This window comes from Corvus kubaryi, unplaced genomic scaffold, assembly GCF_017639235.1.
Source record: "Corvus kubaryi isolate FWS band 111438036 unplaced genomic scaffold, C.kubaryi_AGA036_p1.0 split3-73, whole genome shotgun sequence".
NCBI classification, from domain to species: Eukaryota; Metazoa; Chordata; class Aves; order Passeriformes; family Corvidae; genus Corvus; species Corvus kubaryi.
This window is the reverse complement of record NW_024582091.1, coordinates 4,992,625-5,016,840: the sequence shown is the minus strand read 5'-3', so window position 1 is coordinate 5,016,840 and position 24,216 is coordinate 4,992,625. Positions and strand designations below refer to the sequence as shown.

Genomic DNA, 24,216 nt, shown 5'->3' with positions numbered 1-24,216 from the left:
TGTGCTTTAATGCTATACTGTATTTAGTGATATAATGAAGGGAAAACAATGAAAAAAATAGTTGTACATGACTCCTGTATTCTTCCTTGCCGATATTTTTTCCCTCTGTTTGAAAGACTATTTGTCCCTGTAAGGGTTGTTGAATTTTAGACATTATCCTGCAGAGGCAGAGAGTAAAGGCAAAAGCTCCATACTTTTTCATTGAACAAGAGTATTATTCTGACTGGAGAGTGAGAATTAGTTAATTATTCTCCTAAGCTTAAATGTTTTCCTCTCCTATCAGTTGGCTTTCAGCCTTCTAGTTTGCCTCGTTAGTTGATTTACTGAGGTTCTGTGGTACTGAAAACAAGCTCTGGATAATTGCCCCTTCAGTGAAGTCACCACATTTACACATTTTCTAGACTTGTGTTTGCTCTGAGACTTCTCTCAGCAGACTCTCATGTACACATTTTCCATATTATCCATATCTACTGTGACACCAAGACCAATGGAGCCCTTGATCCTAGAGTTGGCTCTAACAAGGAAATCCCTGTTGGTTATTGTTGCTGCTCTAGACATATGCACACAGAGAGCTTTCCCAAGCATGAGAATGACTTCCTGGTATGCAAGAGGAACAGACATTGTGAGAGTTGTTATATGATCTTTTCCTTTTCTAAGAAGATGAATATAAATATCAATCATTTTTGTCTGTATAGTTGGTCCATGTGATTTCCTACATCTTATTACCTTTATCATTCATCATTTTAAAAACATGTTTCACTAATTGCAAAGAAAAGGAAGAAAATATGCAATGATCTCAAAATTTGATTCAATCTGTCTATATGTGATAGCTTAGAAAAAATGGAATTAAAGTTAGATTTTAGATATGGATGGTATACTTAATGTACTTTAAAATTTTAGAATGTTGTACAGAATTAAATGCTTAATCTAATACTTTAATATAGTGTGATGATTTTGTTTTCTTGAAATGTATTTTTTAGATCGCAGCAGGAGCTACAGAAGTCTCAGTATTTGGTGCAGCATCTGAATCTTTTAGCAAAATGAATATTAACTGTTCAATTGAAGAAAGCATAGAAAAGTTTGAAGCAGTCACTAAATCTGCAAGGAATATGAATATTCCAGTGCGTGGGTAAATATACAGATTCTGAAGTAATACAGAGTTATTTGAGTCATTGTTACAGGGGTTGTTTGGTACCAGTAGGAAAGTTTATTACCAAATTTTCACATTGTAGATGAATTGTAATAATAGTCTTTACTGAGATTTTTTATTTTTAAGATTGAATAAGTTTAGTTATTACTGCAATTTTAACTACTGATGGTGACTCTTTTGCTGTGGAAATTGAAATAAGAAAGCTGTGTTTATGAGATAACTATTTTATTATACAAATTTATATTTACTACCGCAGATGACAGAAAAAAATTTCTTTTGTGCTGTTCAAAATTCGTAACACTTGCTGGAACTTTAAAAATTGCCCTACAAATTTTTATTTTATTGTAGAATTCATAATATATCACTTCATACATTTGTAGCATCAAGGTATGAAAGTGAGATAACAAATTTACTCCTAAGAAAAATCTTATTCTGTATATAAGTTATCTTGAAAACCTAGGCACTGAAAATTTTGAGTCTCCAGTGCATGAAACTCTAGAATTGTCCAGCATTTATTTTTTAGTTTAAAATTATCCTGAATGGTACTCCCTCTTGAACAGTACATGTTTTCATTTCCATTTTCTTTTGCATTACAGGTAAGAACTACTTACCTAAGATTATTTGTGAAGGTCCTTGTGAATGCAGAAGGGCTCACATAGATTCAAGGAGAAACTCAACAGTGAGATTCCTTGAGGATTATTAGTAATGTAAACTACATCATGCTTAGAAAATACCTGGACTTGAAAATAGGTGGAGGTAGATACCTCAGAGACTAAGTACTTGAAAACCTGTCTGGGAATAAATACTGGGTTCTCTCTTTGCTCCAGAAATAGTGATGAGGTAATGCTACTGCACACTTCTTTTCACAACAGTGTGTGGTTGGTTGGGCGTTTGCCTTGAGAATGGGAAATCTGACTTCTAGTTATACTTCTGCTGCAGAGGATCACAGAACAGCAGTATGGTTTAGGTTGAGAGAGAGCTCTGGAGATTGTCTTGTCCAGCCCAAGGACAAAAAAACTCAACCTGAGTGCTCACAGCCCTGAAAGGCAGTTGTATCCTGGGCTGCATCAAAAGCAGCGTGGCCAGCAGGGCGAGGGAGGGGATTCTGCCCCTGTACTCTGCTCTAATGAGATGTCACGCGGAGTGCTGCATAGAGTTCTGGTTCCCCGCCATAAGAAGGACATGGAACTGTTGGAGCAAGTCCCGCGGAGGGACTGGAGCATGTCACTTACAAGGTCAGGCTGAGGAAGTTGGTGCTGTTCAGCCTGGAGAAGAGGAGGTTTTGTGGAGGCCTCAAAGCAACCTTCCAATATCTGAAGGAGGCTACAGGGAAGCCGGAGAGGGACTCTTTGTCAGGAGCTGTAATGATAGGACAAGGGGGAAAAGCTTCAAGAGTAGGTTTAGAGTAGATATTATGAGGAAATTCTTTACTGTGAGGGTGGTGAGGCACTGGAACAGGTTGCCCAGAGAAGGTGTGGATACTCCATCCCTGGAGGTGTTGTTCAAAGCCAAGTTGGATGGAGCTCTGAGCAACCTGGTCTATTGGAAGGAGGTGTCCCTACCCATGTCAGGAGCGTTGGAACTAGATGATCTCTAAGGTTCCTTTCAATCCAAACCATACTGTGCTTCTATGATTTCCCCCCACACACAGAGCCAACCAAGGATAGCTCATAAATGCTTGGGTTCCTTTTCCTTAGCCTGGGTATGTTTCAGGAGGAAAATCACCGAATAGGGAAGTAAGGATGTTCATTGTATTAAGAAATAGTAACTTGTACCAGAGTTTAAATACCATTTCCAGCTGCTAATCTGCCAGGTAGAGTCAGGATTTGCCTCCCTGAGCAACTTCTCGTATAAGAGGTCTGTTATTTAAAAGCTCTCTGCTACCACTTTTTGTCACATTTTTTCTAAAACTAAGTTCTGACCTGAGAACATAACCAGAAATTTGAGTTCTCCAGGAGGATTAAGCACAGGGATGCCTGAATTTCAGGTCCCAGGCAGGTGTGGTTAAGGGAATAGGCAGTCAATTCAGAAAAACCAGCATGTGTATAGCAACAAACCTTATGCACTTGTGAAGGTTTTTACACTAAACTTCTGTTTTCTGTTTTTTTTCAGATGTCTAGGCATGTCAGGAGATACTTTCTGTTTCATTTCCCTGTATTTAACTAATAATATTCAACCAAATGGTACAACCATCCGGGAAATCCTCAAGGCCTATGTATTGTAGAAGTTTTTTGATTATTTTTTATTATTATTATTTTTATTATTATTTTTGATTTTATTTTTATTATTAATTATGGAGGATGTCAGAAAAGGGGCTTTGCAACTTATCCGTAAGATGTAAATTGTAGGTGATGAAGAAACCCCTGTAGTGTACTGTGGATTGATTTTCACCTTAAAATATTAACTTGCCTTCTTTGCACTAATTTTCATATGTTTAAAAAAGTGGCAACCTGGTGCTTTTTTCCTCCCACAGATTATGTCTATTGCATTTGTAAGATACCAGAAGCAATTATTCTGGCACTGATACACTGATGTGATGGAATTAACTGTTCTCATGGCAGAGTTCTACAACATTCCCAAACATTTATTGTCTACTGTCTGACAAACCATGTGGCTTTTATTTTTCTTCACACAGAAAAAAAAAAAGGAGAAAGAAGTCGGAGGCAGAAAATGGTAGAACAGAAGAATAGCACAGCAAAAAAAAAATTAAAGTAATAATTTAAAGAACAAATCAAAGCAAAGAGTTAAAAGGGAGGAATATCAAGAACCAGATAGTGAACCACACAGAACAGTACAGAGATGAAGGGAAAGGAGATAATTGATCTCAGGGAAAATACAGTCAGATTATATTTTGAAAATTCTTACTTTGTGTATCCAGTACAGATATCTTTAATTTCACTGCAATATGCAAACATAAGATAAACTTCATACAGTACATGCAGGAAAATTTTATTGAGTCTGTCATGGCAGGTGCAGTATATTACAGAACACTTCAAGAGAGGACTGCTTAATATCAGATATGCTGCAAAGTGAGCAGATTCAAAGTTGTGAATGAGAATTATGTAAGTGCACTTCAGCTATAGCTTTCTTCCTTAGGCTTACAGGTCTAGGAAAAGTTGTTAATCATTCAGAATTAAATAGCCATTAACAGAATAATTCAATTTGTGGGGTTGTAACCAAGTAAAAGATCCAAATAGAGAGGATATGTATATTGAAGAGAAGCTACATTTCTTGTGAATGTCACATGTATCTTCATCACATTATATTAGTTTGAGAATTAATTTATCCAGTAAAAAATAGAGATTGAGCCACAGGAGATAAGATGATGGTTTAATGTTAGACTTTAACAAATCGAAAAGTTTAAGGGAGAACTGCTGGTATTTTTCCAGGGGGATCTAATACAGCTCAATAATAAAGTCGCCAATCTGCTAAAAGCCTGCTGATAATCTAAACTGCAGAATGTGGAGCCTTATTTCATAAAAATAACCCTAACTTAGGTAATAATTCTGAGTATTCACTGAACATGGGTTTTCAGTATATGAAAATGTTGAAAAGAAGGTTTTGAGCACTCTAGTAAGTTAGAAGATAAAAGAGAATTGGTTAACACCATACATTTGGATTTTGAGTGCACTTTTAAAAAAATCCATCCCAGGAAGATTTTGAGGAGTAAAAATAGTAATTAATGAGAAATAAAATAATACTATGGATCAGACTCTAGGCGAATATGCTTTAAAGAGAATAATTACCAAGTATTGTGATATTTTGACTCGTGTCCCTCCCTGTTCATACTCATTCAGATGCAGTCCTCATGGGTTGCAGAGTTAAAAGACTATGGGAAGCATTGAGACAGAATGATTTCTCAGAAATAATAATCAAAAGGGTTTGCTTAATGCCCATGTACTTCACTGCTTTCTTTAAAGCTCCAGTGTATTTTCTTGAGTAGAATTCTGAAGACCAGAAAAAAATAGCAGAAGCCCGAATATAGAAATACAGAATTCAGAAGTGATGCCTTTTCTTGGTCTTAAAATTAAGAATCAAACACAGTTAGAAGGGAAAAAGGGATTTTACTTTTGTATTTATTTTAAGGATCCTTAGGTGCACCAAGTCCAGGTGGAATGTGCCAAAATGCACATCTCAATGCACACACCCAATAGATCAGGTATAACATTATAGGTCTTACTAATTAGCATATCTATCAAAGATTCCTCAGTGAGAGGCTCGAGTGAGCCCCCCTCCCCAACGAACCTTCCCTTTGGATGGGTTCTATTTTAGTTTACAAAATGTGTTCTGGAGAGGACCTTGGTGTCTGGGGCTTTCTGATCCTTAACTATGAGGCTTCTAAGAGAAGGACTTCTTTTTTTTAATAGTACATCTCTCAGCAGTTGAACAAAGGTCTAGGAGGCGGACTTAAAACTTTTAATTAGTTAAAAAATGAAAAAATGCCCTTAAAGATGAAGCATCAGTTTTGAATTCCAAATCCAGGAAGTAAGTAGATCTGTTTACAATATTTCAGCTGCTTGTGAGGGGGGGATTATAGAAGCAGATAGATATTCCAGACAATTCTAGAAAACTAAACCATGATTTTCTCTGGTAGCAACACCCAAGAAAAGCCTGCACTACTACAGGGAATTCATTAGTTCTTGAGAGAAAGTAGTTCATTAGTTCCCAAATACTGCAGTACATTTGGAAGACTTCTGGAGTTTTTCATTGTATTTAATGACATAAAACACTGGGTTTATCACCCTCAATGAAAAAAATTAAAAGATAATCAGAAAGTAAAACTTAAACTGAGATTTCACAGAAGTATTCAGTGCAACCATGGTGACTTTTCCCTGGAAATAAAACAATCAGAAAAGAATTAGCTATTAAGTCTGTTCAAAAGAAGCTGCTTTTAGTGACAGATAAAACAAATGGCATTTTGGTATCCCGATTCCATCAAAAATTTTTAAATGCTGAGAGAGTCAAGGGTTTGTGGCAAGTTTTTTTGATACTCAGTATTTTGAATAGGGCTCATGGTTTGACTGGTTGTTACTCAATTAAAGAAGATTAGTTTCAGGTTTTTTGTTGTGTGGCTATTATTTACTGACAGTAATTATATGTTGTTTATAACTATGGTAACATGAGGCACATCTGAGCATGACCACAAAACAAGTCTGAGCTTGTCATCCTAAATCTTCTTGTAGTTACTAGGGGGAATTAGGCAACCTTCATGCTGTGGTTTACTGTATGTGCTTTTTAAAAGTACTTTTTTTAAAGTTTCATCTTATCCTAAGTGCCATAGGATAAGATGAAACAGTCTCTGGATGGTCCATCCTTTTGGCTGCAAAGGAGTATAGGTCCATCCAGTGTTGGTCATTCTGTAGGTGACCTGTGTAAGGCTAAGGATGATTATCTCATATATTAGAAGTAAGAGCAAATGAATCCCATCCTACCTGTGCATAGGCAAAGGATGAGGACCTTATAATTTGTGTAAATTACAAGAGATGGAAGAAATGTATTAATAGGCTTTGTGCTGCAAGGTATCACAAAATGAAGCAGTTGACTGTACAGAGAAATATTTTTACTCTGTGGACTTAGTTTTTAATCACCCTTTTAGACACTGGCAGATTTAGAGAACCATAGCCAAAACCTGCAGCCCTTCCTCAAGTAAACTCTGAGGAATACACATTTTAAATTCTAATATAAATTTTGTAGGCTAAATATTTTGCTAGAATTACTAAAGTAATAAAAATAATAGTATGCATGAATTGTATTTGTGTTCATTTCAATACAGAGATTGTTTCCTTTCTAAAGTGCTATTATTTTTTAAAGCGTTATTTATTTGCAGGAAATGGATAATTTAGTGCCTTGCCCTAACTCCTTATTTAAGCAGTTGAAAAATACTTCCAAAAATAATTTTAAGGGGTTTGAATTTTATTTCCTATTTTTACTGGCAATTTACAATTTATGTAGTGAGCATAAATCATTGGCAATCCTTGAATCTTATGAAAAATGCACTCAAACAGTTGAAACTAAACTTTAAGCTTTTGCATGTCTTACTATTACTACAGCTGCGCTAACATTGACTCCATCATCATCCAGAAAATTTATGTTGTCAGCTGTCACATTTAAAATCTGTAGCACAGTCCACAGTTTCCTAAATGTTTACTAAATTAGTTCAAATGTTTATGAAGAATTGAAATGTTGCATATGGTCTTAGAAGTTAGACCATTTATTAGCATCATAAAGGGCTGGGGTTTTGTTGGTTTTTGTTTGGGATTGGTTTTTTGGGTGGTTTTTTTTGGTATATGCATAAAAACTTTAAATAACATCTGGGACACACTCTGTGAAGACACTGAGCCAAATCAGTTATGAACTGTGTGGTCAGCTAATTACTGTTCTGCATGTTTTACATGTAAAGTGACACAAAATAGTGCTGGTTTTAAATTTGCACCTTTTAATGCATAATTCAGGTACTATTAAAAATCAAAAATTATTCAGTGATTAAAAATTAAGTCTAACAGCCAGGGTTGATAAAAAACGGTGAGAAATGGTAATTGGAAGAGTCACTTGGAGTGTCCCTAAAGATATCATGAATGTACATATGAAGAAAATGTTAAGTAAATTCTGATTAAGCTGGTTTCTTCCAAGTTAATGTATTCCATTAAGCTAGATTCTTTTAAGTTAACGTATTCCAAAATTTAAAAAGACACGGGAATGAATTGCAATTAGTACAGTAGAACAGTAAAGGAAGTAACGACTGGGATTTTTCCCCCTTTTCCACAAATGGTGCTTTGGGTCCTCTGACAATGACATAAAATCAGACTACCTCCCTCTGAAACATTCAGTTCTATATAGGACGGCCTTATTCCTAATAAAAAATGAACAGGGGATATAAGACTGAAATGTTGTAATGTTTTTCCTCTACTGAAAAACCACTTCCCCATGGTCAGCAATTAAAAGCTGTATTTATGTCCCAGACCTAAAAAATTTTCATGTGAATAGCCCTTTTAAGGCCATTTGTGCAAATGTGAATGCCTATGCAAATGTTTAGAGGTTCAGCGTTAGAAAAACAGATACAAATGGTTGATGTAGAATACCTCTAGAAGCATTTCCTTTACAAAGCTGCTGCTTCATAAATTAAAGCACATGTAATCACACCTTAGTTCTAAACTGCTCTATGTAATTCCTTTGTTTATGTCCTGTGCCTTTTAAGAATGAGTTGTATGGTACAGTTCACAGTACATAAAAGTATTTTGAAACGTATCAATATTTGACTTATATCTGTGTTTGTACAGAATTCAAATGCTGATTGATATACTTGAAATATAGCAATACTTTTTCCATGAAAAATAGATAAAAAACAAACAGTGGTGTGTATTATTATTATTATTATTACTATTATTATTGTCATTACCACCTCTTATATTATACTATAACAAAACTAACAGGTTGCAACATATGTAATTCCTTGTTGCTTATAGGAAATAATTATTGATTCACTTTGATGCTAATACACATATTAAACAAAATATAATCAAGACTTAAAGAATTGATTTTGTCTTGTGCTAATGATATCTGGATTTATTTTGAAAAAAAAAAGACATGGAAGAACTTTTTTTTTTTTATTTTAATATACTTGTAACAATTGGTTTTGGAAACGAATAGTGAAGTCTGTTTTGTTTATAAAGACACATCCTGATTATCCAGAACTTGTGATTATCAAGATAATAAGAATTTATAACTCGGTTCAACAATGTTCTTTTTTTTTCTTTTGTTACAGTCCATCCTGAATAACTTGAGATATTTGGATGGCCTTACAGTAGGGAATTTTTGATATGTAATTAGAAATACCATAAGATAAACTCAACAATTCAGGTTTGCAAAAATACATACAGTTCAAAGCTCTGTGTGTTTTAGGAATACAGACAAACTCAGAACTCATATTTTCTGGTATTCTGGAATACTTAGGGCTCGAATACACATGTTTTTTTACATTGCTTTAAAATGCCCATTTTAAAGACTACACTGTGTGGTTTAGCACAGTCACAATTATTCTGATAATATTGTAATTTACACTGTTATCACTTTTCTAGATGGTAAAACCAGTGTAACACCTTCATGTCACTGTAAGTGAGCCTATATTTGGGGTTATGGAAACAACAAAATGTAGATGAGCATGTAATAGACTTGGAAGCAGCACATTTTTGTATGTGAATGGTAAACAAATCTACAGGGTTACGCAGTATTAAGCCAGCTGGAATCAGTGCCCTGGAGAAGTTGACGAAGCCAGAGATTGCTGGGATGTGGGGACTTAGTGAATTTCTCTGTACTGGGAACAGGTTAAGAAAAGGATCTCAGAGCTGTTGTACTAATTCTATCATACTGGATGATTGCACTGTGTGAGGTGAGGGGTTTCCCTGAATTTATGCCAACTTTTACCCAATGTTTTTGTACCTGCAGAGAGAAAATATTAATAGCAGGCCAGAAGAGCTGTTTAAAAAAAAAAAAAAAAAGAGGGATCCCTGTGGGAAGTAAAAATGATCCCCATGTCTTCTTAAAGGGTAGCGTAAATCAGATGTGAAATGTTAGTATGAAATTATAAGGTAACAATGTGATGTGTTTACTACTATGTTACTGATTGCTCCACGGATAACTTGAGAGAGTTATTGAAAGTTAAATGGTTAAGTGGACCTTCATTATTGTAACAGTTTGGTTGTATTTTTAGAGAAGCAGCTGTTTTTTAGAACATAATTCACAATTTAACAGTGGTTTTTGGACATTCTAAAAATATTAACAAATGTTTTTTCAGTAGAAATAATTTTCACTGAGAATAGGATATATATTACTTTTAACTGGGCACTAAGTACATGGAGAGATTTTTTTCTTTCGTTGGGGGGGTATTGGGGGGAGGTGCTTGGGGATTTTTTTTGGTTGTTTTTTAAGTGAAATGTGGAAAAAAGATCCTGGCCTTATTTACACATTTTGGACTTGGCTTGGAGATTCTGTTTCTGGAAGAATCTCCTTTCTCTCTTCTTTGTGTTTTCTCTCTCCCTACAGTAAAGATTGCCTGTTTTTAACAAATGGTTTTCTTTGCAAAGAGACAGAATAGATCAACCTTAATATTATGAATTCACCAAATGATAGGCATGTACATTTTAGCACAAACATCCAATAAAAATAAATACATCTGCAGTGAACATGGTAAATTATATGCAAACTTACACTATAATAATAAACAGGAAACAGCAGCATCTGAGTCTGCAACTGGCTTCTCAGGAGGCTTCATGCTTCCAGCTGTGGTAGCAGCTGTGGAGCTGGCTCTGGGACTCCTGCTGAAACAAGCTGACAAAGGGCTGATTACAACATGGAGTTCAGTTTCTGCTTGGATTCATTTTCCTTTAATACACTTTAGTTAAGAAGCGTTTGCTCATTTACCCTGTTTATGGTTTTATATCCTTCACTTCACAGGCATTGCACTGATGTGACTATCACCATTTCTAGTGACCTTGATTATGGGGACCTTATACTGTCTATATGATGTGTGGAACATTGAAATTTGGCGTTCTGGAAGAAATTGAAAACTCTCTTCCTCTTCTTTCTCCCTCCCCATCCCCAGAGGCTGTTCAGCATTTTTGTGCAAATTATTACACAGTAAAGTTGTTGTGGGTTTTTTGTTTTTGTTTTTGCTTTTGTTTTATATGCATAGGAAACACTTTAGTAGAGGACTGAATGATACTCATCTGCAGTGAAATCTGTAGACAGATGAGAGACTGGGTGAACTCTGCCAGGTGAAACAAGTAGAAAACTTCTTTTTATCACTTTTTCTTAGAGGGAAGGATTCTGATTTCACAAAACCTGAGTGAGCAAAACAGCATATACCTGTGTGTTGCTAAAGCAGCTGTATAGATGTGTTCACTTGAAAATCCTTCTTTCCATCTCTGGCTTCATGGGCTGTTTTCTTTTTTGTGTGCTGAAGATGTAGTTAGGCTATGTCTGGCCTTAATTCAGCGAAGGTTTAAGAACATACTTAGAATAAAACACTTCCATTGTAGACTCCACTTTGTGAACTTCCAGATATTTGCTTCTGTGCTCATACTGTGGAGTGTATCTGGTGAATATTCTGAGACGGGGACAGTCTTTTTCCTTATGGTATATTTTTTTCTTTCAGTCCTGCTATCTTTTTAGAAAACAGCTGTATTCTCCAACTTAATTGAATTCACAAATTAAATCCCAGTTGCCTCTGTAATTTATTGCTCAAACTCTTTTTCCTATGCTGCTTTTCTTCACATAGAATCTTGCTTTTTCTCCTAAGAAAAATAGATACCATATTCTTTTCCTTCTGTCCTTTCTCCTCCACTGTCAGAACAGCAGAAGTTTCTTGTCTACTTTCCATCTGTACCCCTTCCACTTGCCCCAGTGACCCCATGTTCTGTTCTTCCTCTTATTTCTTCCCTCCCTTATTCTCTTTCTTAACCTCTCACTGTCCTCTGGCTCTTTTCCACTTGCAATATAAGCAAGCATTCGCCTCTTAAAAATTGCATCTTTGACCCTACTCGGTTCTTCATATCATATCTCATTGCCTATCTCTTCTTCATTCCTAAGCTCATTGAAGGCGCTGTTTAGAATTACTGTCTGGAGACCCTCTTCTGTGATTCCCTCCTATAACTCCTACACTTTGGCTTCTGTTCTTTGCTTGCAACTGCAACAACTCTCACCAAGCTCCCTGATGACCTACTCGGAAACAGTAGTCTATCCTCATTCTTCTTGATTTGTCAGTAGTGTTTGCTGCAGTTGACCAGACTGTTCTTTAAACTCGTGTCTTCTGTTGCTCTCTGTGGCTGAGTCTTGGTAATTTTCTTCTTTCCAAGCAGTTCTGCAGCATGTTCTTCAAAGTTGTTTCCCCTTTTGGAGTCACATGGGTGGAGGTTTTGGGGCTCTGATGTGGTTGTATTCTCTTGTGATTTTAATGCCCTATGGGTTCTTTCATACCCAAAACTAAAAGAAAAATATAACAGCCAAATTTATCTGCAGATAACAAGCTACCTTTGTAATGAAACCTATTTCCTCGCACTTCCTCTTAATGGTTTGGAAACACACTAATGCAATTAGAAAGCATCCCACTCAGCACTGCCTTAATTCTAGATATCCTGGGAAATACTCAGACCAGACACGATTATCTTTCCTCTTTCACACAGACATGCATGTTTTCTCCTTTCACATGCTGGGCTCTCTGTACCCCACTAGCAGTACTCAGCACTTGTCTGCATATGTTTCAGCTTGCATGTAGTTCTCTACAAATTAACTCAAATTGTGTCTCTTATTTCCGATAAGAATACAGCAAGACCTTTTCAAAAGGAATCCCACAGGGCTTCATCTTAAGCCCTGTGTTCTTCAACATCTTCATAAATGACTTGGACACAGGACTGGAGGGGATACTAAGTAAGTTTGCAAATGATACAAAACTGTGAGGAGCTGTCAACTCCCTCCAAAGCAGAGAGGCCCTGCAGAGAGAGATTTACAAGTTAGAGGGCTGGGCAATCACCACCCATATGAAGGGAAAGGGCCAGATTCTGCACCTGGGGTGGGGCAGCCCTGGATGTATGGACAGACTGGGGAATGAGATGCTGGAAAGCAGTGCCTCAGAAAGGGACCTGGCCAATGGCAAGTTGAATATGAGTGAGCAGTGCCCTGGCAGCCAGGAGGGTCACCTGTGTCCTGGGGGACATCAGGCACAGCAGCACCAGCTGGGCAAGGGAGGGGATTGTCCTGCTCTGCTCTGCACTGGGGCAGCCTCACCTTGAATATTGTGTGCAATTTTAGGTGTCACAATATAAGAAAAATAGTAGACTATTTGGGGGCATCCAAAGGAGGGCAATGGCAATAAAGATGTTGAAGGGCCTTGAGGGGAAACTGTATGAGGAGCAGCTGAGGTCTCCTGGGCTGTTCAGCCTGGAGGAGACTGAGGGGAGACCTCATTGCGGTTGCAGCTTCCCTGTGAGGGGAAGAGGAGGGGCAGGCACTGATCTCCTCTCTGTGGTGACCAGTGACAGGACCTGAGGGAATGGCCTGAATCTGTGTCAGGGGAGGTTTAGGTTGGATATTAGAAAAAGGTTCTTCATCCAGAGGGTGGTTGGGCACTGGAACAGGCTCCCCAGGACAGTGGTCACAACACCAAGCCTGACAGAGTTCGAGAAGCATTTGGACAATGCTCTTGGGCATGCGGTGTGACTCTTGGGGATGGTGCTGTGCAGGGCCAGGAGTTGGATTCAATGATCCTTTTGCGTCTCTTCCAGCTCAGCTTATTTTGTGATTCTGTCCTCTATTTTAGGTCCTCTATTAAAAATGCTTACCCTGATATATGTCTGGAGTGCACTTTACTCCTTTATAGCTGCATTTTAAGTATTTTGCTTTCAAATTTAATGCTATCACCACATCTCTACTTTTTATTCCAACTCATTAAGTGAAAATATTAGATAAAATTCTGCCAAGCTCATTCTTTATGAACTCTACTGAAAATTTGTTCTTTCATTCTCCACAGGACTTTGTTGTCTCTCTGGTAGGAAGTTCTTTTCCTGTCAAATTCTTCAGTAATCCCTATTTTCCCCAGTTTAATATTGAATATCAGATGCCCAGATATATTATATCTACCATATTTTCCTTGTTTAAAATGTCAGTCTAGTCGCAATGGAGTAAGTATGCAGAGTTCATAATCTCAAACAGATTTGTGTATTGTAGTAGGCAGATTCCTCAGGTCACCACATACTTTCATACCCCAGCAGGCCCAGCTGAATTATGTGAGCTCAGGCAAGTTTCTGCTCACTGGTGTGAACCACAGGGAGTATTCCATTGTTCTCTAGATACCTTTTGGCCTGCTTTTACTTTTGTTTGCCCTACTCCATTCCAGATGTCATTCGTGCCACATTATCACTACCAAATGCATGTCTTCTTGATCTGACATATGTAGCCATTAGGAACCTGTAAAGATATGTAAGTAAAGGGAACATGTGCACATATGTACTGTACGTTTTGCAATTACTTAGTATTTAGTACTGTTCTTAATCACTTCATAAAAAGGGCTGTGGCTAATATTGAAAATAATTTCAGTAAGTGTATGCAGTCACTAGCTCTAGGCACTGTAGTATTATGTAAAAAGCAATCCTTTGGGTCTGAAGTTCTTCATGCTTAGTTTCATTTGAAAAACTGTGTATGCATAAAAAAAATTAAGGAAATTATCCTGAATTGCTTTTGAGTTATGTGTCACTGAAAATCAGGACAGTGTTTAACTGTTAACAGTAGCTACATTTTTATCTATAATGTAGATATGAAAATTCAGAATTTTGAAATTTAAACAGTGACATCTAAATTGGGGCTGATAGTTAATGAACTCTGTGGCCAAGTTTCAAAAACCTGGTTTTCATAATGACATATCGATAATTGAAATCATGCCTAGTAGGCATCTGGATTAAAATTATGAGCAGGATGTAATGGCCCCAACCACTTTTGTGGAAACAAAATTCATTTCCATTTCTTTGTCAGAGCTAATCAAGCTGGTTTTAGATTTGAGGTTTTCTTCATTTTTACTGTTGCTTCTAGTGAACCAGCACTGTACCTTCACATAAGGGATGGAATATGCTCTATGCATTGAAATATGGACATTTTTTTCACAATTTTTCTTTTGCCTGTTACTGATCCTAATATCACATTCTATCAATCAGTTTCTCCTTCAACTGCAAAGAAACAATACATCCTTTACTCCACGGATCTTGACTACATACAAACTGGCATCTATTCAATCCCTTTTGCATTATGCAGTGTATAATTTTGCATTATATCCTTCAGTGTTGAGGAAAGGGAATGATGGGAGATCGATGAAGGCTCTTGTTCTCCTATTAAGCAGTTGAGCAACCTCCCACTGGGACTGGGGCTCTGCAGACCTCTGAATCTGTTGTAAATCCTTTTACGGTCACACTTTTGATTTTGACTGGGTGTTTCTGGTTAGTTTAATCATATTCCTAATCAATTTAAGATAAGCAATTAGAAGTTTAATTAGAATTTCATGCTCTTAATTGTCATTAAAAAGAGGAAATTTAAACTGAATTCTATGCTAATAGAGCATTAGGGCTGAACAATGGAAGTTTGATTGTGGCTTTCAATTTTTGTGCTTTATGAAGCCAATAGCTGCTTAGGGACACAGTTTGGCTTCTCAGTTTCTTCTTGTCCCAAGGCATACCTAAATTACAGCTTGCAATGGAGCTATAACTCTTCTGGGGCACTGGGGCAGAAATGCCAGTACAGAGGGAAAGAGTGTGAAAGCTTCCTCATTCACCACAGTTCTGATAACTTACATCCTCATCACAGTTCTGATGAGATGGTGGGATTGTCAGAAGTAGTTTGTGTCCATGTGTTGCTCACTATGATCTGGGTAGGTAGTACAAGGAAGAAAGTGGTATCTTCCTCTAAATACCTTGTGAGGACAAGGCAAGGCAAAGTTTGAGCTGGATCTTGCAACTTCAGAAGGAAACACCAAGAAAAACAGTCTGCTACAACATTGTTAACTTGACTGCATTGCCAGTCCTTTACAACTTGTGACATATATTGAGCATAAGTAAAGATATAAATCGCTGTTCTGTGATCTGAAAGGAAAATTGATAACCTTCAGTTTTCATCTGATGTAATTTTAACTTTTCATTCAAATCTTTATTCTACATTGACTGGTTTAAATATTCAAAATTATATTTAACCTATTTTTTTAATGTAACATGCATGAATACATACATATATATGTATATATATAAAACAGAACATTGTGTGTTCTTTTTATTATAGGTATGTGTCCTGTGCCTTGGGATGCCCATATGAAGGAAATGTCATACCAGAAAAAGTGGCAGAAGTAAGAGTGAATTTCTGGCTTGTCTTTTTGATGAATCAAAAATGCATTTTAAAATGTCTATAAGTAATTTTCTCTAGTTAATCATAAAAAGATCTTTAATGGGTAAAATTTAAGGAAAACAAGCAAAAAACATAGCTAATGCTAAAATTTGGCGCATAACCTCACTTAACCATATACAGTCAAATGTGAGAAAAATAGCATATTTTGATTGTTATCAGTCATGAGAAAAAAAATATTATGCACTATTTCCTCTAGCAAGAAGGTAAGAAATTGCTTACGGAAATAGACTCAAGCACATATGTCAGTGAACTATGTTGTACAAGAGGGTTTCCAGCACAATTTCTTGCTTTTAAATCCATTTTATGCTGGAATAAGCATACTGTGTTGTCTTTGGGCTTCTGGTGAGGGTCATGTGATTGACACATGAACCAAAACTCATCCCCAATATGACTTCTTAAATTGCTCTACTGCCATGATGATGTAAGTTGCACCTTCCCTCCCTGCCCCTTTTTCCCATTTAGAATAAAAAATAAGGAAGAAGAAATCTTAGTCCAGCCTTTTTTTCCCAGCAGAGAGATGAGTGAAACACAAGTGTAAAGTTTTGCAGGAAAGCAAAGAGGGCATCAAAGCTTAAATGGACAATAAAAAAAAAAAGTGGAGCAAAAATTCCCAGAGGCTTAAGGCAGAACATGCTGGCCTTCCACCTAGAGACAGACTTGTCTTCTCTGTTACACTTAATCACATATTTCTGTTGATCTAGCAGAATATCCAAGCCATTACTTTTTAATTTGTAGCACTAGCAGCTAGTCAACAATTGTCTGATATATTATGTTCGGTGTGGGTGGTTTTCAGGTCCTGTTCTCCTGCATCTTCTTCTAGTATACACTCCAGATGGAATTTGTGATAATACTTCTCCCATAGCAGCCACACATACTCAGACTCTTTGAAAATAAAAAGCTAATTTGGAAGGTACTCAGTATTTCTAAATTTATTTGTTTTAATATGAAGTGAAGGTTAGAAATGACACAGCTTTAGTTAGAGCAGTGATGACATACTGCTTACCATGTCCCCCAACAGGCTTCTTTACATGTGTTGCTTGTTTTTTACCGACTCTCCTTGCACAGAAGAGCTCCTTCTCAGTTTGCCAGTGGGATTGCTATTTAATGTTCCAGACCTGCAAACTTTTACTCATACTGCTATTTTATTTTCTATCTTCATCCTAGTAAGTGTCTTCTTGCATACCTCTATACCACTGTGGATGTGTTTATGAATAAAAGCTACTGCATTAATTTTTTTAATTCCATCCCTGATTCAGCAAGCACTGATGTACATCTGATGAATTTTATGTAAATACATCCAGAGAATCAGCATTATCAAAATTACTGGCTGAGTTGCTAAACTCTTTCAGAGGGCTGCTGCTCTGGTCATCATCTTTTTGGGATGGGAGCATTTTGACCCCCTTGACTGTGCATTGCAATCAGCAGCTACAATTGAAAGGTTTAGGCAGTTTCTTCTGCAGTCAGTAACAGTGACCGTTTTAATTTTTTTTTTAAGAAAAAGATTTTTTAACTGAAGCAAAGGCAATTAGAAGAGGTGGATTATTTCAGACTACATGCATTATTACAGACTGTTGCAGACTAAATTAATTTATGGTATATTAGATACATAACTGCCTTACACAGTTATCTAGAGTGCAAACTTCAGATGCTTTCAGACTTCTGGAATCTATCAGATATATCTGTATGGTTCTTTTTTTAAAACAAACAAAGAAACAAACAGTTATCATATTCTAAAATAAATTGTATAGTCCTATTTTATTACTCTGCTGATTCTTGAAATGGAGTCACTGCTTAACCATTTATCATTTTGTGGTTTGAGAATTTCAAGTTTAGGCAGATAAAGCTTGAAAGTTGTTGGAAACACTGTATAACATCCTTGAAACCAGTTGTGTAATCCATTATCTTCCTGTCATGTGCTTGGCTGTTTTTATCTTTCTGTCTGCTTATTTCTCTCCTTAGCTTCCTTTTAACCTAAAGCAGTGAATTAATTAAATTAAATATTATCCAGGACATATTCTGATCAACCTATAGAAAATGTACCTACTCGTTTGAATATTATTGGATCATTAAAGTTTCCCTTACAGCACAAGAACTGCAGGTCTTTACATTGTTAGTTGCTTAAAATAATCTGTAACTGGATTATGACCTTTTGTATTCACTATAAGAGTATAGTTTTTGATATTATTTCCAGGAGTAGGACCATTCACGTGCCTAAGAGGTTGCAGTGCTGGTTCACCAATTCCCATTTTGATCAATGCTTGGTGTCAAGGCAGTGTTCTCAAGGGGAGTAGCACAAGACTCATGCATAGTAAAACTGCTCAGTGGTGCAGAACACAGCCCTGTTCAATCAACAAAGCTGCAAGCTCATAATCACATCCCAATTACATAGAAAAAACAGTGTGTTCTCTTCTCCCTCCTCCCAAAAATCCACATTGAAAACTTACAAAAACATAACAGGCTGCCTTCTACTATGGTAAAATAGCAATTTCAGTACAAAAAAACTCCCATTCAGCTTCCAAGTATGCTTATTCTTACTGAAATTAAATATAGATCTCTTTCTAAGGATCTCTTTAAGGTTAGATCATGACAAGTCAGTGATGATGCTCAGCTCGTTAGCAGTTTCACCCTCTGTTCTTCCATCTTTCAGAACTCTGTATTCAGGAAGCTGAAAAACCTAAGGACTGAGCATGAAAAAGAAGTTAATGCAATATGATTTCTAGCAGTTTATATAGTCCAAGTTATAACTAAAATGCTCATCTAGAAAAACTCTGAATCATGAATTAAAAAGAATGGGGGGAAAATGCAGTACACTTCTTTGCCCTGATCTTAAAGAAACACTAAGGTTTGAGGTTTAACTGGATATAATCCACCACTAGCTGCAGATGATCCTTTTTTTTCTTACAACAGTAGTCTAGTTAAAATGCATGCCATGTGTTGATGATATAAAAATATGCTGTGAGATTAATCCCTTTTGCATTCCGGTGAATGTCCCTTTCTTATAACATGTGTTGAATTTATGTGTATATAAACCGGGAATTTGACTTCAAAGCACAGTTTTACCACGTTTGCAATAGTCACAGCACTTCCGAGCCTTAAACAGGATGATCCAGACTATCTGAAGTTCTTTTTCAGCTGTTCTTTGAATTAAGTGAACAGTAATATTAATCCAGCACTTCCGAGACTTCTGGTGCAGCACTTTGTCAGCTTCCTCAGACATGCTCATAGCAATCCCACTGATGAAGTCCTGGAATTGTTTTAACAGCAGACTGCAGTGCAACTGAAGAGGTCTTGGAAAAGGGTTGTATTTTTTCATTTTTAAACAGTTAATTTCTAGACTGGGATTTTGTTCCAGTGGAGTGGTCTTTTGGGATCTTTCATACACAGTAGGGAATCCTAAAGGGGACAAACATATTGAGCAGCTGAAAATAAGGAAGAACCTTTCCAAATAAATCCAACAAAAATAAGATGGGGAGTTACTGCATTCAATTCCTGAAGCAATGTTTTCAGTAAAAACATGATTTTGTGCTTCTGAATGTGTTTCTCTCCACGCAAAAATTATGGAGCCAAACCTCCGTTCTCAGCCATGCAAAAAACTCCTCAAAGATGTAATTCCTGAAATATTTAGGGCTCTACTTGCATAAGTAAGACCTATTTGTATATGGTTTTGTTGGATATTAAGAAAAATTTTAAAATTTAAGGACTAGAGTGGTAATTAAGTTGCAGTTTTGTTTTCTTAGTATTTTAATGTTTTGATTTCATGAAAAGCAAGTAAAATTAATATTTCAAGATTAGTATTGACTGCAGGATGTTAACATTTCAGTTTTCATTGATTTTTTAAGTGCCAAGAGAAAGAAAAATCAGGCTTTTTGTTAATTATTTATTATCTTAGTTGTCTCTATGTAATATGCAAACAAAAGGACAGGTCTTTACCATGTGCAGGACATGGAGAAAACCAAACAGCTGGGAAGTCTCCAGAGAGAAGAAAATGTTAGGAAAGAGCTTGAAAGAAACGTAATTCATAATGTTAAATTTTTGCTTATTTGGATTCTGTGGGAGAATCAGAAAGCAAGTTTTTGATGGATTTGACTTGGTTGGCTATTCCACGTACAGAACACAGCAGAACTATAATTTTAAAATAAGAGGATCTGTGGGATGTTCTTCAATGGCAGTTTTCAAGAATGAATATAGGGTGTCTGGTAAATAGATCCACCTCAGTAGGTCAAACCTAAAACCTGTACAGAAGTATGCCCTTTATAATATATGTTCTTGACCCTGTTTATACTCTTTTATCTTGACCTCTTGGTGTTTTTCGGTTTCTAATCAGGTATCTAAGCGGCTGTACAGTATGGGCTGTTATGAAATCTCTCTGGGAGATACAATTGGTGTGGGGACGCCTGGAAGTATGAAAAAATTGTTGGAAGCTGTTATGAAAGAAATTCCTTTGAGTGCTCTTGCTGTTCACTGTCATGACACGTATGGCCAAGCATTAGCCAATATCCTCACAGCCATACAGGTAACTTTGTTTCTCATTTTATATATACAGTAGTAGGATTCTTATTTTAGTTCAATGTGCAATTTTAAAAAATCCTGCCATTAAAGAAATCATTAGAAGAGCAAAAAGGCACTCACTAAACTTTAGGAAATTATTGCTCACACATCAGATTGTCTACTGATATTATTGCTGTTGGTTTTACCAGGAAATGTCAAACCTTATCTATTATTTACCTTCAATTCCATACAAAATCACTAAGAAACAGTGATGATTATTACATTTCACTGACATTAGATTCCAATTTTCTTTGGAACAGCTGTATGTTTTTTTCCATTAAACTAAAACTTCAATTTTACAGGTGTGTCAAATATAAAATTGAACAATGCATAATTACATCTTGATTTCAGATGGATAAATCTAAAATATTGGTAGTTATGTACACAGAATAGTCTAGATAATTTTATCATTGTTCATATGCCTTCATTATTCTTTTTTCTTTATCAATTATACCTTCCAAGTAAGATTAGCAACAACTTTATATCTTATTTAATCAGCTGTGCCTAAGTAATCAGAGTTAATTTCCATAACAGATTTTTCCCCTTATGTTGACATATTTTTCAGAATAGGACACAATGCAGAAAAAACAGACTGCAAGTTCTAATGTAGCTTTTGTAAAGATATAATCTTGAGAAATATCTTAGTATGCCTTCCTACAGAGAGCTACTTTTACTAAGTGTTACAGAATCAAAAACTGTTTACAAATTGTAGTCCTTTATTGTTCTATTTTATACTTAATGGCATCTTCTGTTTCCTTGAAATTCAGGCAGTCATTCTGAAGGTCAAACTTTCCTTTGTCTGACTTTTTATTTTGGTAGAGCTCATATTATGTTATTTGGATGCAATTGTGTCAACAGTATTAGTGGTATAAGCCACAAGAAGGAACAAGGAAAGTTTCAATATGGGAATCTGCAGGTATTCAGTGAAATAAACAATGACAAAATCTGGTAAAAAAGGTTATAACTTTTACTCACAACATTCCCTATTCACCCTTACTCACTTTCACTGTTGCAAATGTGTGTGTATGTACCATGGGATAAATAAATTGCTAATTTCACAGTTAGCTTCAGTTGCAGATGCAATACCTAAAAGCATGAAAACCCCTGAGCATGGGAGGAGTTGGCCATAAAAATACTTGAAGCATTGTTTTTCAAATCCTTCCTTAAAATGATTGCTGTCATGGTGCCTCCTAACACTGAACAATGGCTATGATTTGTTAACTCCAGTATTTGTTGTGATTCTTGTCCCATGTTTACCTCTTGCTCCTATCTTTTTATTTAGTTCTTAAACCAAATGTGTAAAAGCTAAAGGTATAAAAAACCTCTTAGGTACCTAATGTGCAGTTTAGGATAACTAACATGCAAATTCAAGAGAGCAAAAGACGTAAAAAGAAATTCCTATGCAACCTTCTCAGATTTCTGGGAAGCCAGGGGTGCCTGAGACCCACCAGAAAATTTCCCTCTGTGCTCAAGGTCTCCTACAGTACATGTCTAAAGGTGCAGTGGTTTTGGCTGAACTGAACTTGTCATAGAGTTTGCCAAAAGTCCTTGATGAAGCAGGCATTACACAGTCTCTCTGACTGGCTTTGTGCAAGCAGCTCCTTGGCTCATTTAAAGGAAAGTCCCCAGGCTTTTGGATCCTCAAACAGGTCCTGCACCTCACAGCATCCTTTCTTGTCTCTGGTCAAAAGAACAAGGCAGCTGGCAGTGAATTATAGCTAAGCAATACTCCTAAAACAGGACAATTGCAGGTCGGCTGTGTGGTGAAGTGCTAAAGCCAGTGGATCAGAGTGGCCAGGTCACTTCTAGTCCCTGCTGTCGGGCTTGCCTGTGCTTTCCTTTCTGCCAAAGATACAGGAATGGCAGAGCACTGGAATAAAACCCCTTGTCTTCAACTCAGCTTCTGTTTCCTAAACCAAATGCTTCTCAGAAACAATTCCTTTGCCTTTCCCCTTTATGGGTCTGTGTGACCGACACAGTATTTCATCAAGAGTGAAATGTGTTTGGAGGGTCATAGAAATAATAGGCTACAGTTATTGTTTGAAAACAAGTTTAAAGAACATTCAGCAGACAAATTACATTCTTCCTAAGACATCTCTGAACAACCTCGGGTTGAGTATTGTTGTATTGTATATTGTATTTCCTAAGAATTAATGAATGGCAGCTGGAAAGCCACAAATCACTCTGCGCTAATTCAGGCATTGCTTCGATGGGAGATCTCCTAGGAGTGGAAAGAGTTGCTGGTGATTCAGTAAGTGATTTTTTATACAGATCACATTGTTTCATGCAGGATTATACTGCCCAGAATATTTTCTTTCATCTGGGGCTGATCCAAGGTAATTTAGAACTGACAGGCCATATCTGTATAAGAAATTAGCAGGGCAGGAGTCTTGCAATTTTAGTACTCAGTTTTATATGTGTTGTTTTAGCAAAAGGATAGGTAGTGAAAGATGGGAGAGAGATTAGCCAACTTTTAAAGCATAAGTAATTTTTTGAATTGCTGAAGTGAGTAATACAGATAGAAAGGAAATTCACTTTCTTTTATGAAAAGAGTCTGTGTAAAAATGTGAGGAACATGAGGTGATGCTTCAGAACAAACGAGTAAACATTTAAAGTAGAAACATGACTGGCTCTTGGTTACATGGCTTAATATAAAACTACCAGAGTGTAGAATTTACCAAAGAGACAATTCAGAAGATGAGAAGTGATGTGGAGATCTAGTTAGAGGTTATGGTATTTTGAGTAAAGTTACATGTGTGGGTTAGCTAATGTGACAAACACATAGTGTAGCTGAAAGAAATAGTAAAACATTTATAGGAAATTGTGACAGACCTCCAAGGAAGAGTAAAAAGATGGGTCGGGAAGCTTCTTTCTGGAGAGGCCCTGGTAAGGTAGGCCACTGATCTAAGGAGATTTGAGTTTCATTGACAATTGACTCCCATTGTTCATATAGAATGGGTATGGAAGGGAAAGTTTTTGATGGAAGCGTTAAAGAACTCTTTTCCTGTAAAGCTTGTGTAGTTGCCAGAAATAGATTTGTCTGTCTTTATAACATATATTCAAACATAAGAAAGAGTATGCTAAGAAGCAAAGAGGATATTTGTCTGGCTGTGATACCTGAATAAATGAAACAATCACATGGGAGTCCCATAGAATTTTATCAAATTCAAATTGCTATCCTAATTCATTAAAATGAACTGATCCCTACAGTACAGGGATCAAATTCTAACTTAAAGAAAACAAGTATAAAACTCTAATGACTTAGAAGGACCAAGGATTTTTACTACCTTGGGTAATCATTTTCACCTTATTGGACACAATGAGATGAATGAGAGCGATTACTTGCCAAATGAAACTAGTTTTTATTAATTCTTTCTTTTTACAGAAAACATGAATTTTGAAATAAAATCCTTACTTTAGTACCAGAAACAGAATTTAGCAAGCCTTTAATTAAAGTTTCAAGGTTCAGACTGCAAAATCCAGATTTGCGATTACAGGTTTTTATTTCAAACATTATAATATATCCCCTTATAGAGAGTTTAAAATATTTAATAATATTTTATGAATTTCTTTAAGATGCTTGAATT

At 36.4% G+C, this 24,216-nt stretch overlaps 1 protein-coding gene across 2 annotated transcripts in view; it reads left to right on the top strand.

Moving 5' to 3' along the window:
- HMGCLL1 (3-hydroxymethyl-3-methylglutaryl-CoA lyase like 1) overlaps positions 1–24,216 on the top strand; it is a 78,573-nt gene that overhangs the window by 27,298 nt on the left and 27,059 nt on the right. For both annotated transcript variants that reach the window (XM_042016766.1, XM_042016767.1), the window contains exons 5-7: positions 981–1,129; positions 15,959–16,022; positions 20,406–20,594. In XM_042016766.1, the coding sequence (XP_041872700.1) occupies positions 981–1,129; positions 15,959–16,022; positions 20,406–20,594 (402 nt within the window). The remainder of the gene's footprint in view (positions 1–980; positions 1,130–15,958; positions 16,023–20,405; positions 20,595–24,216) is intronic.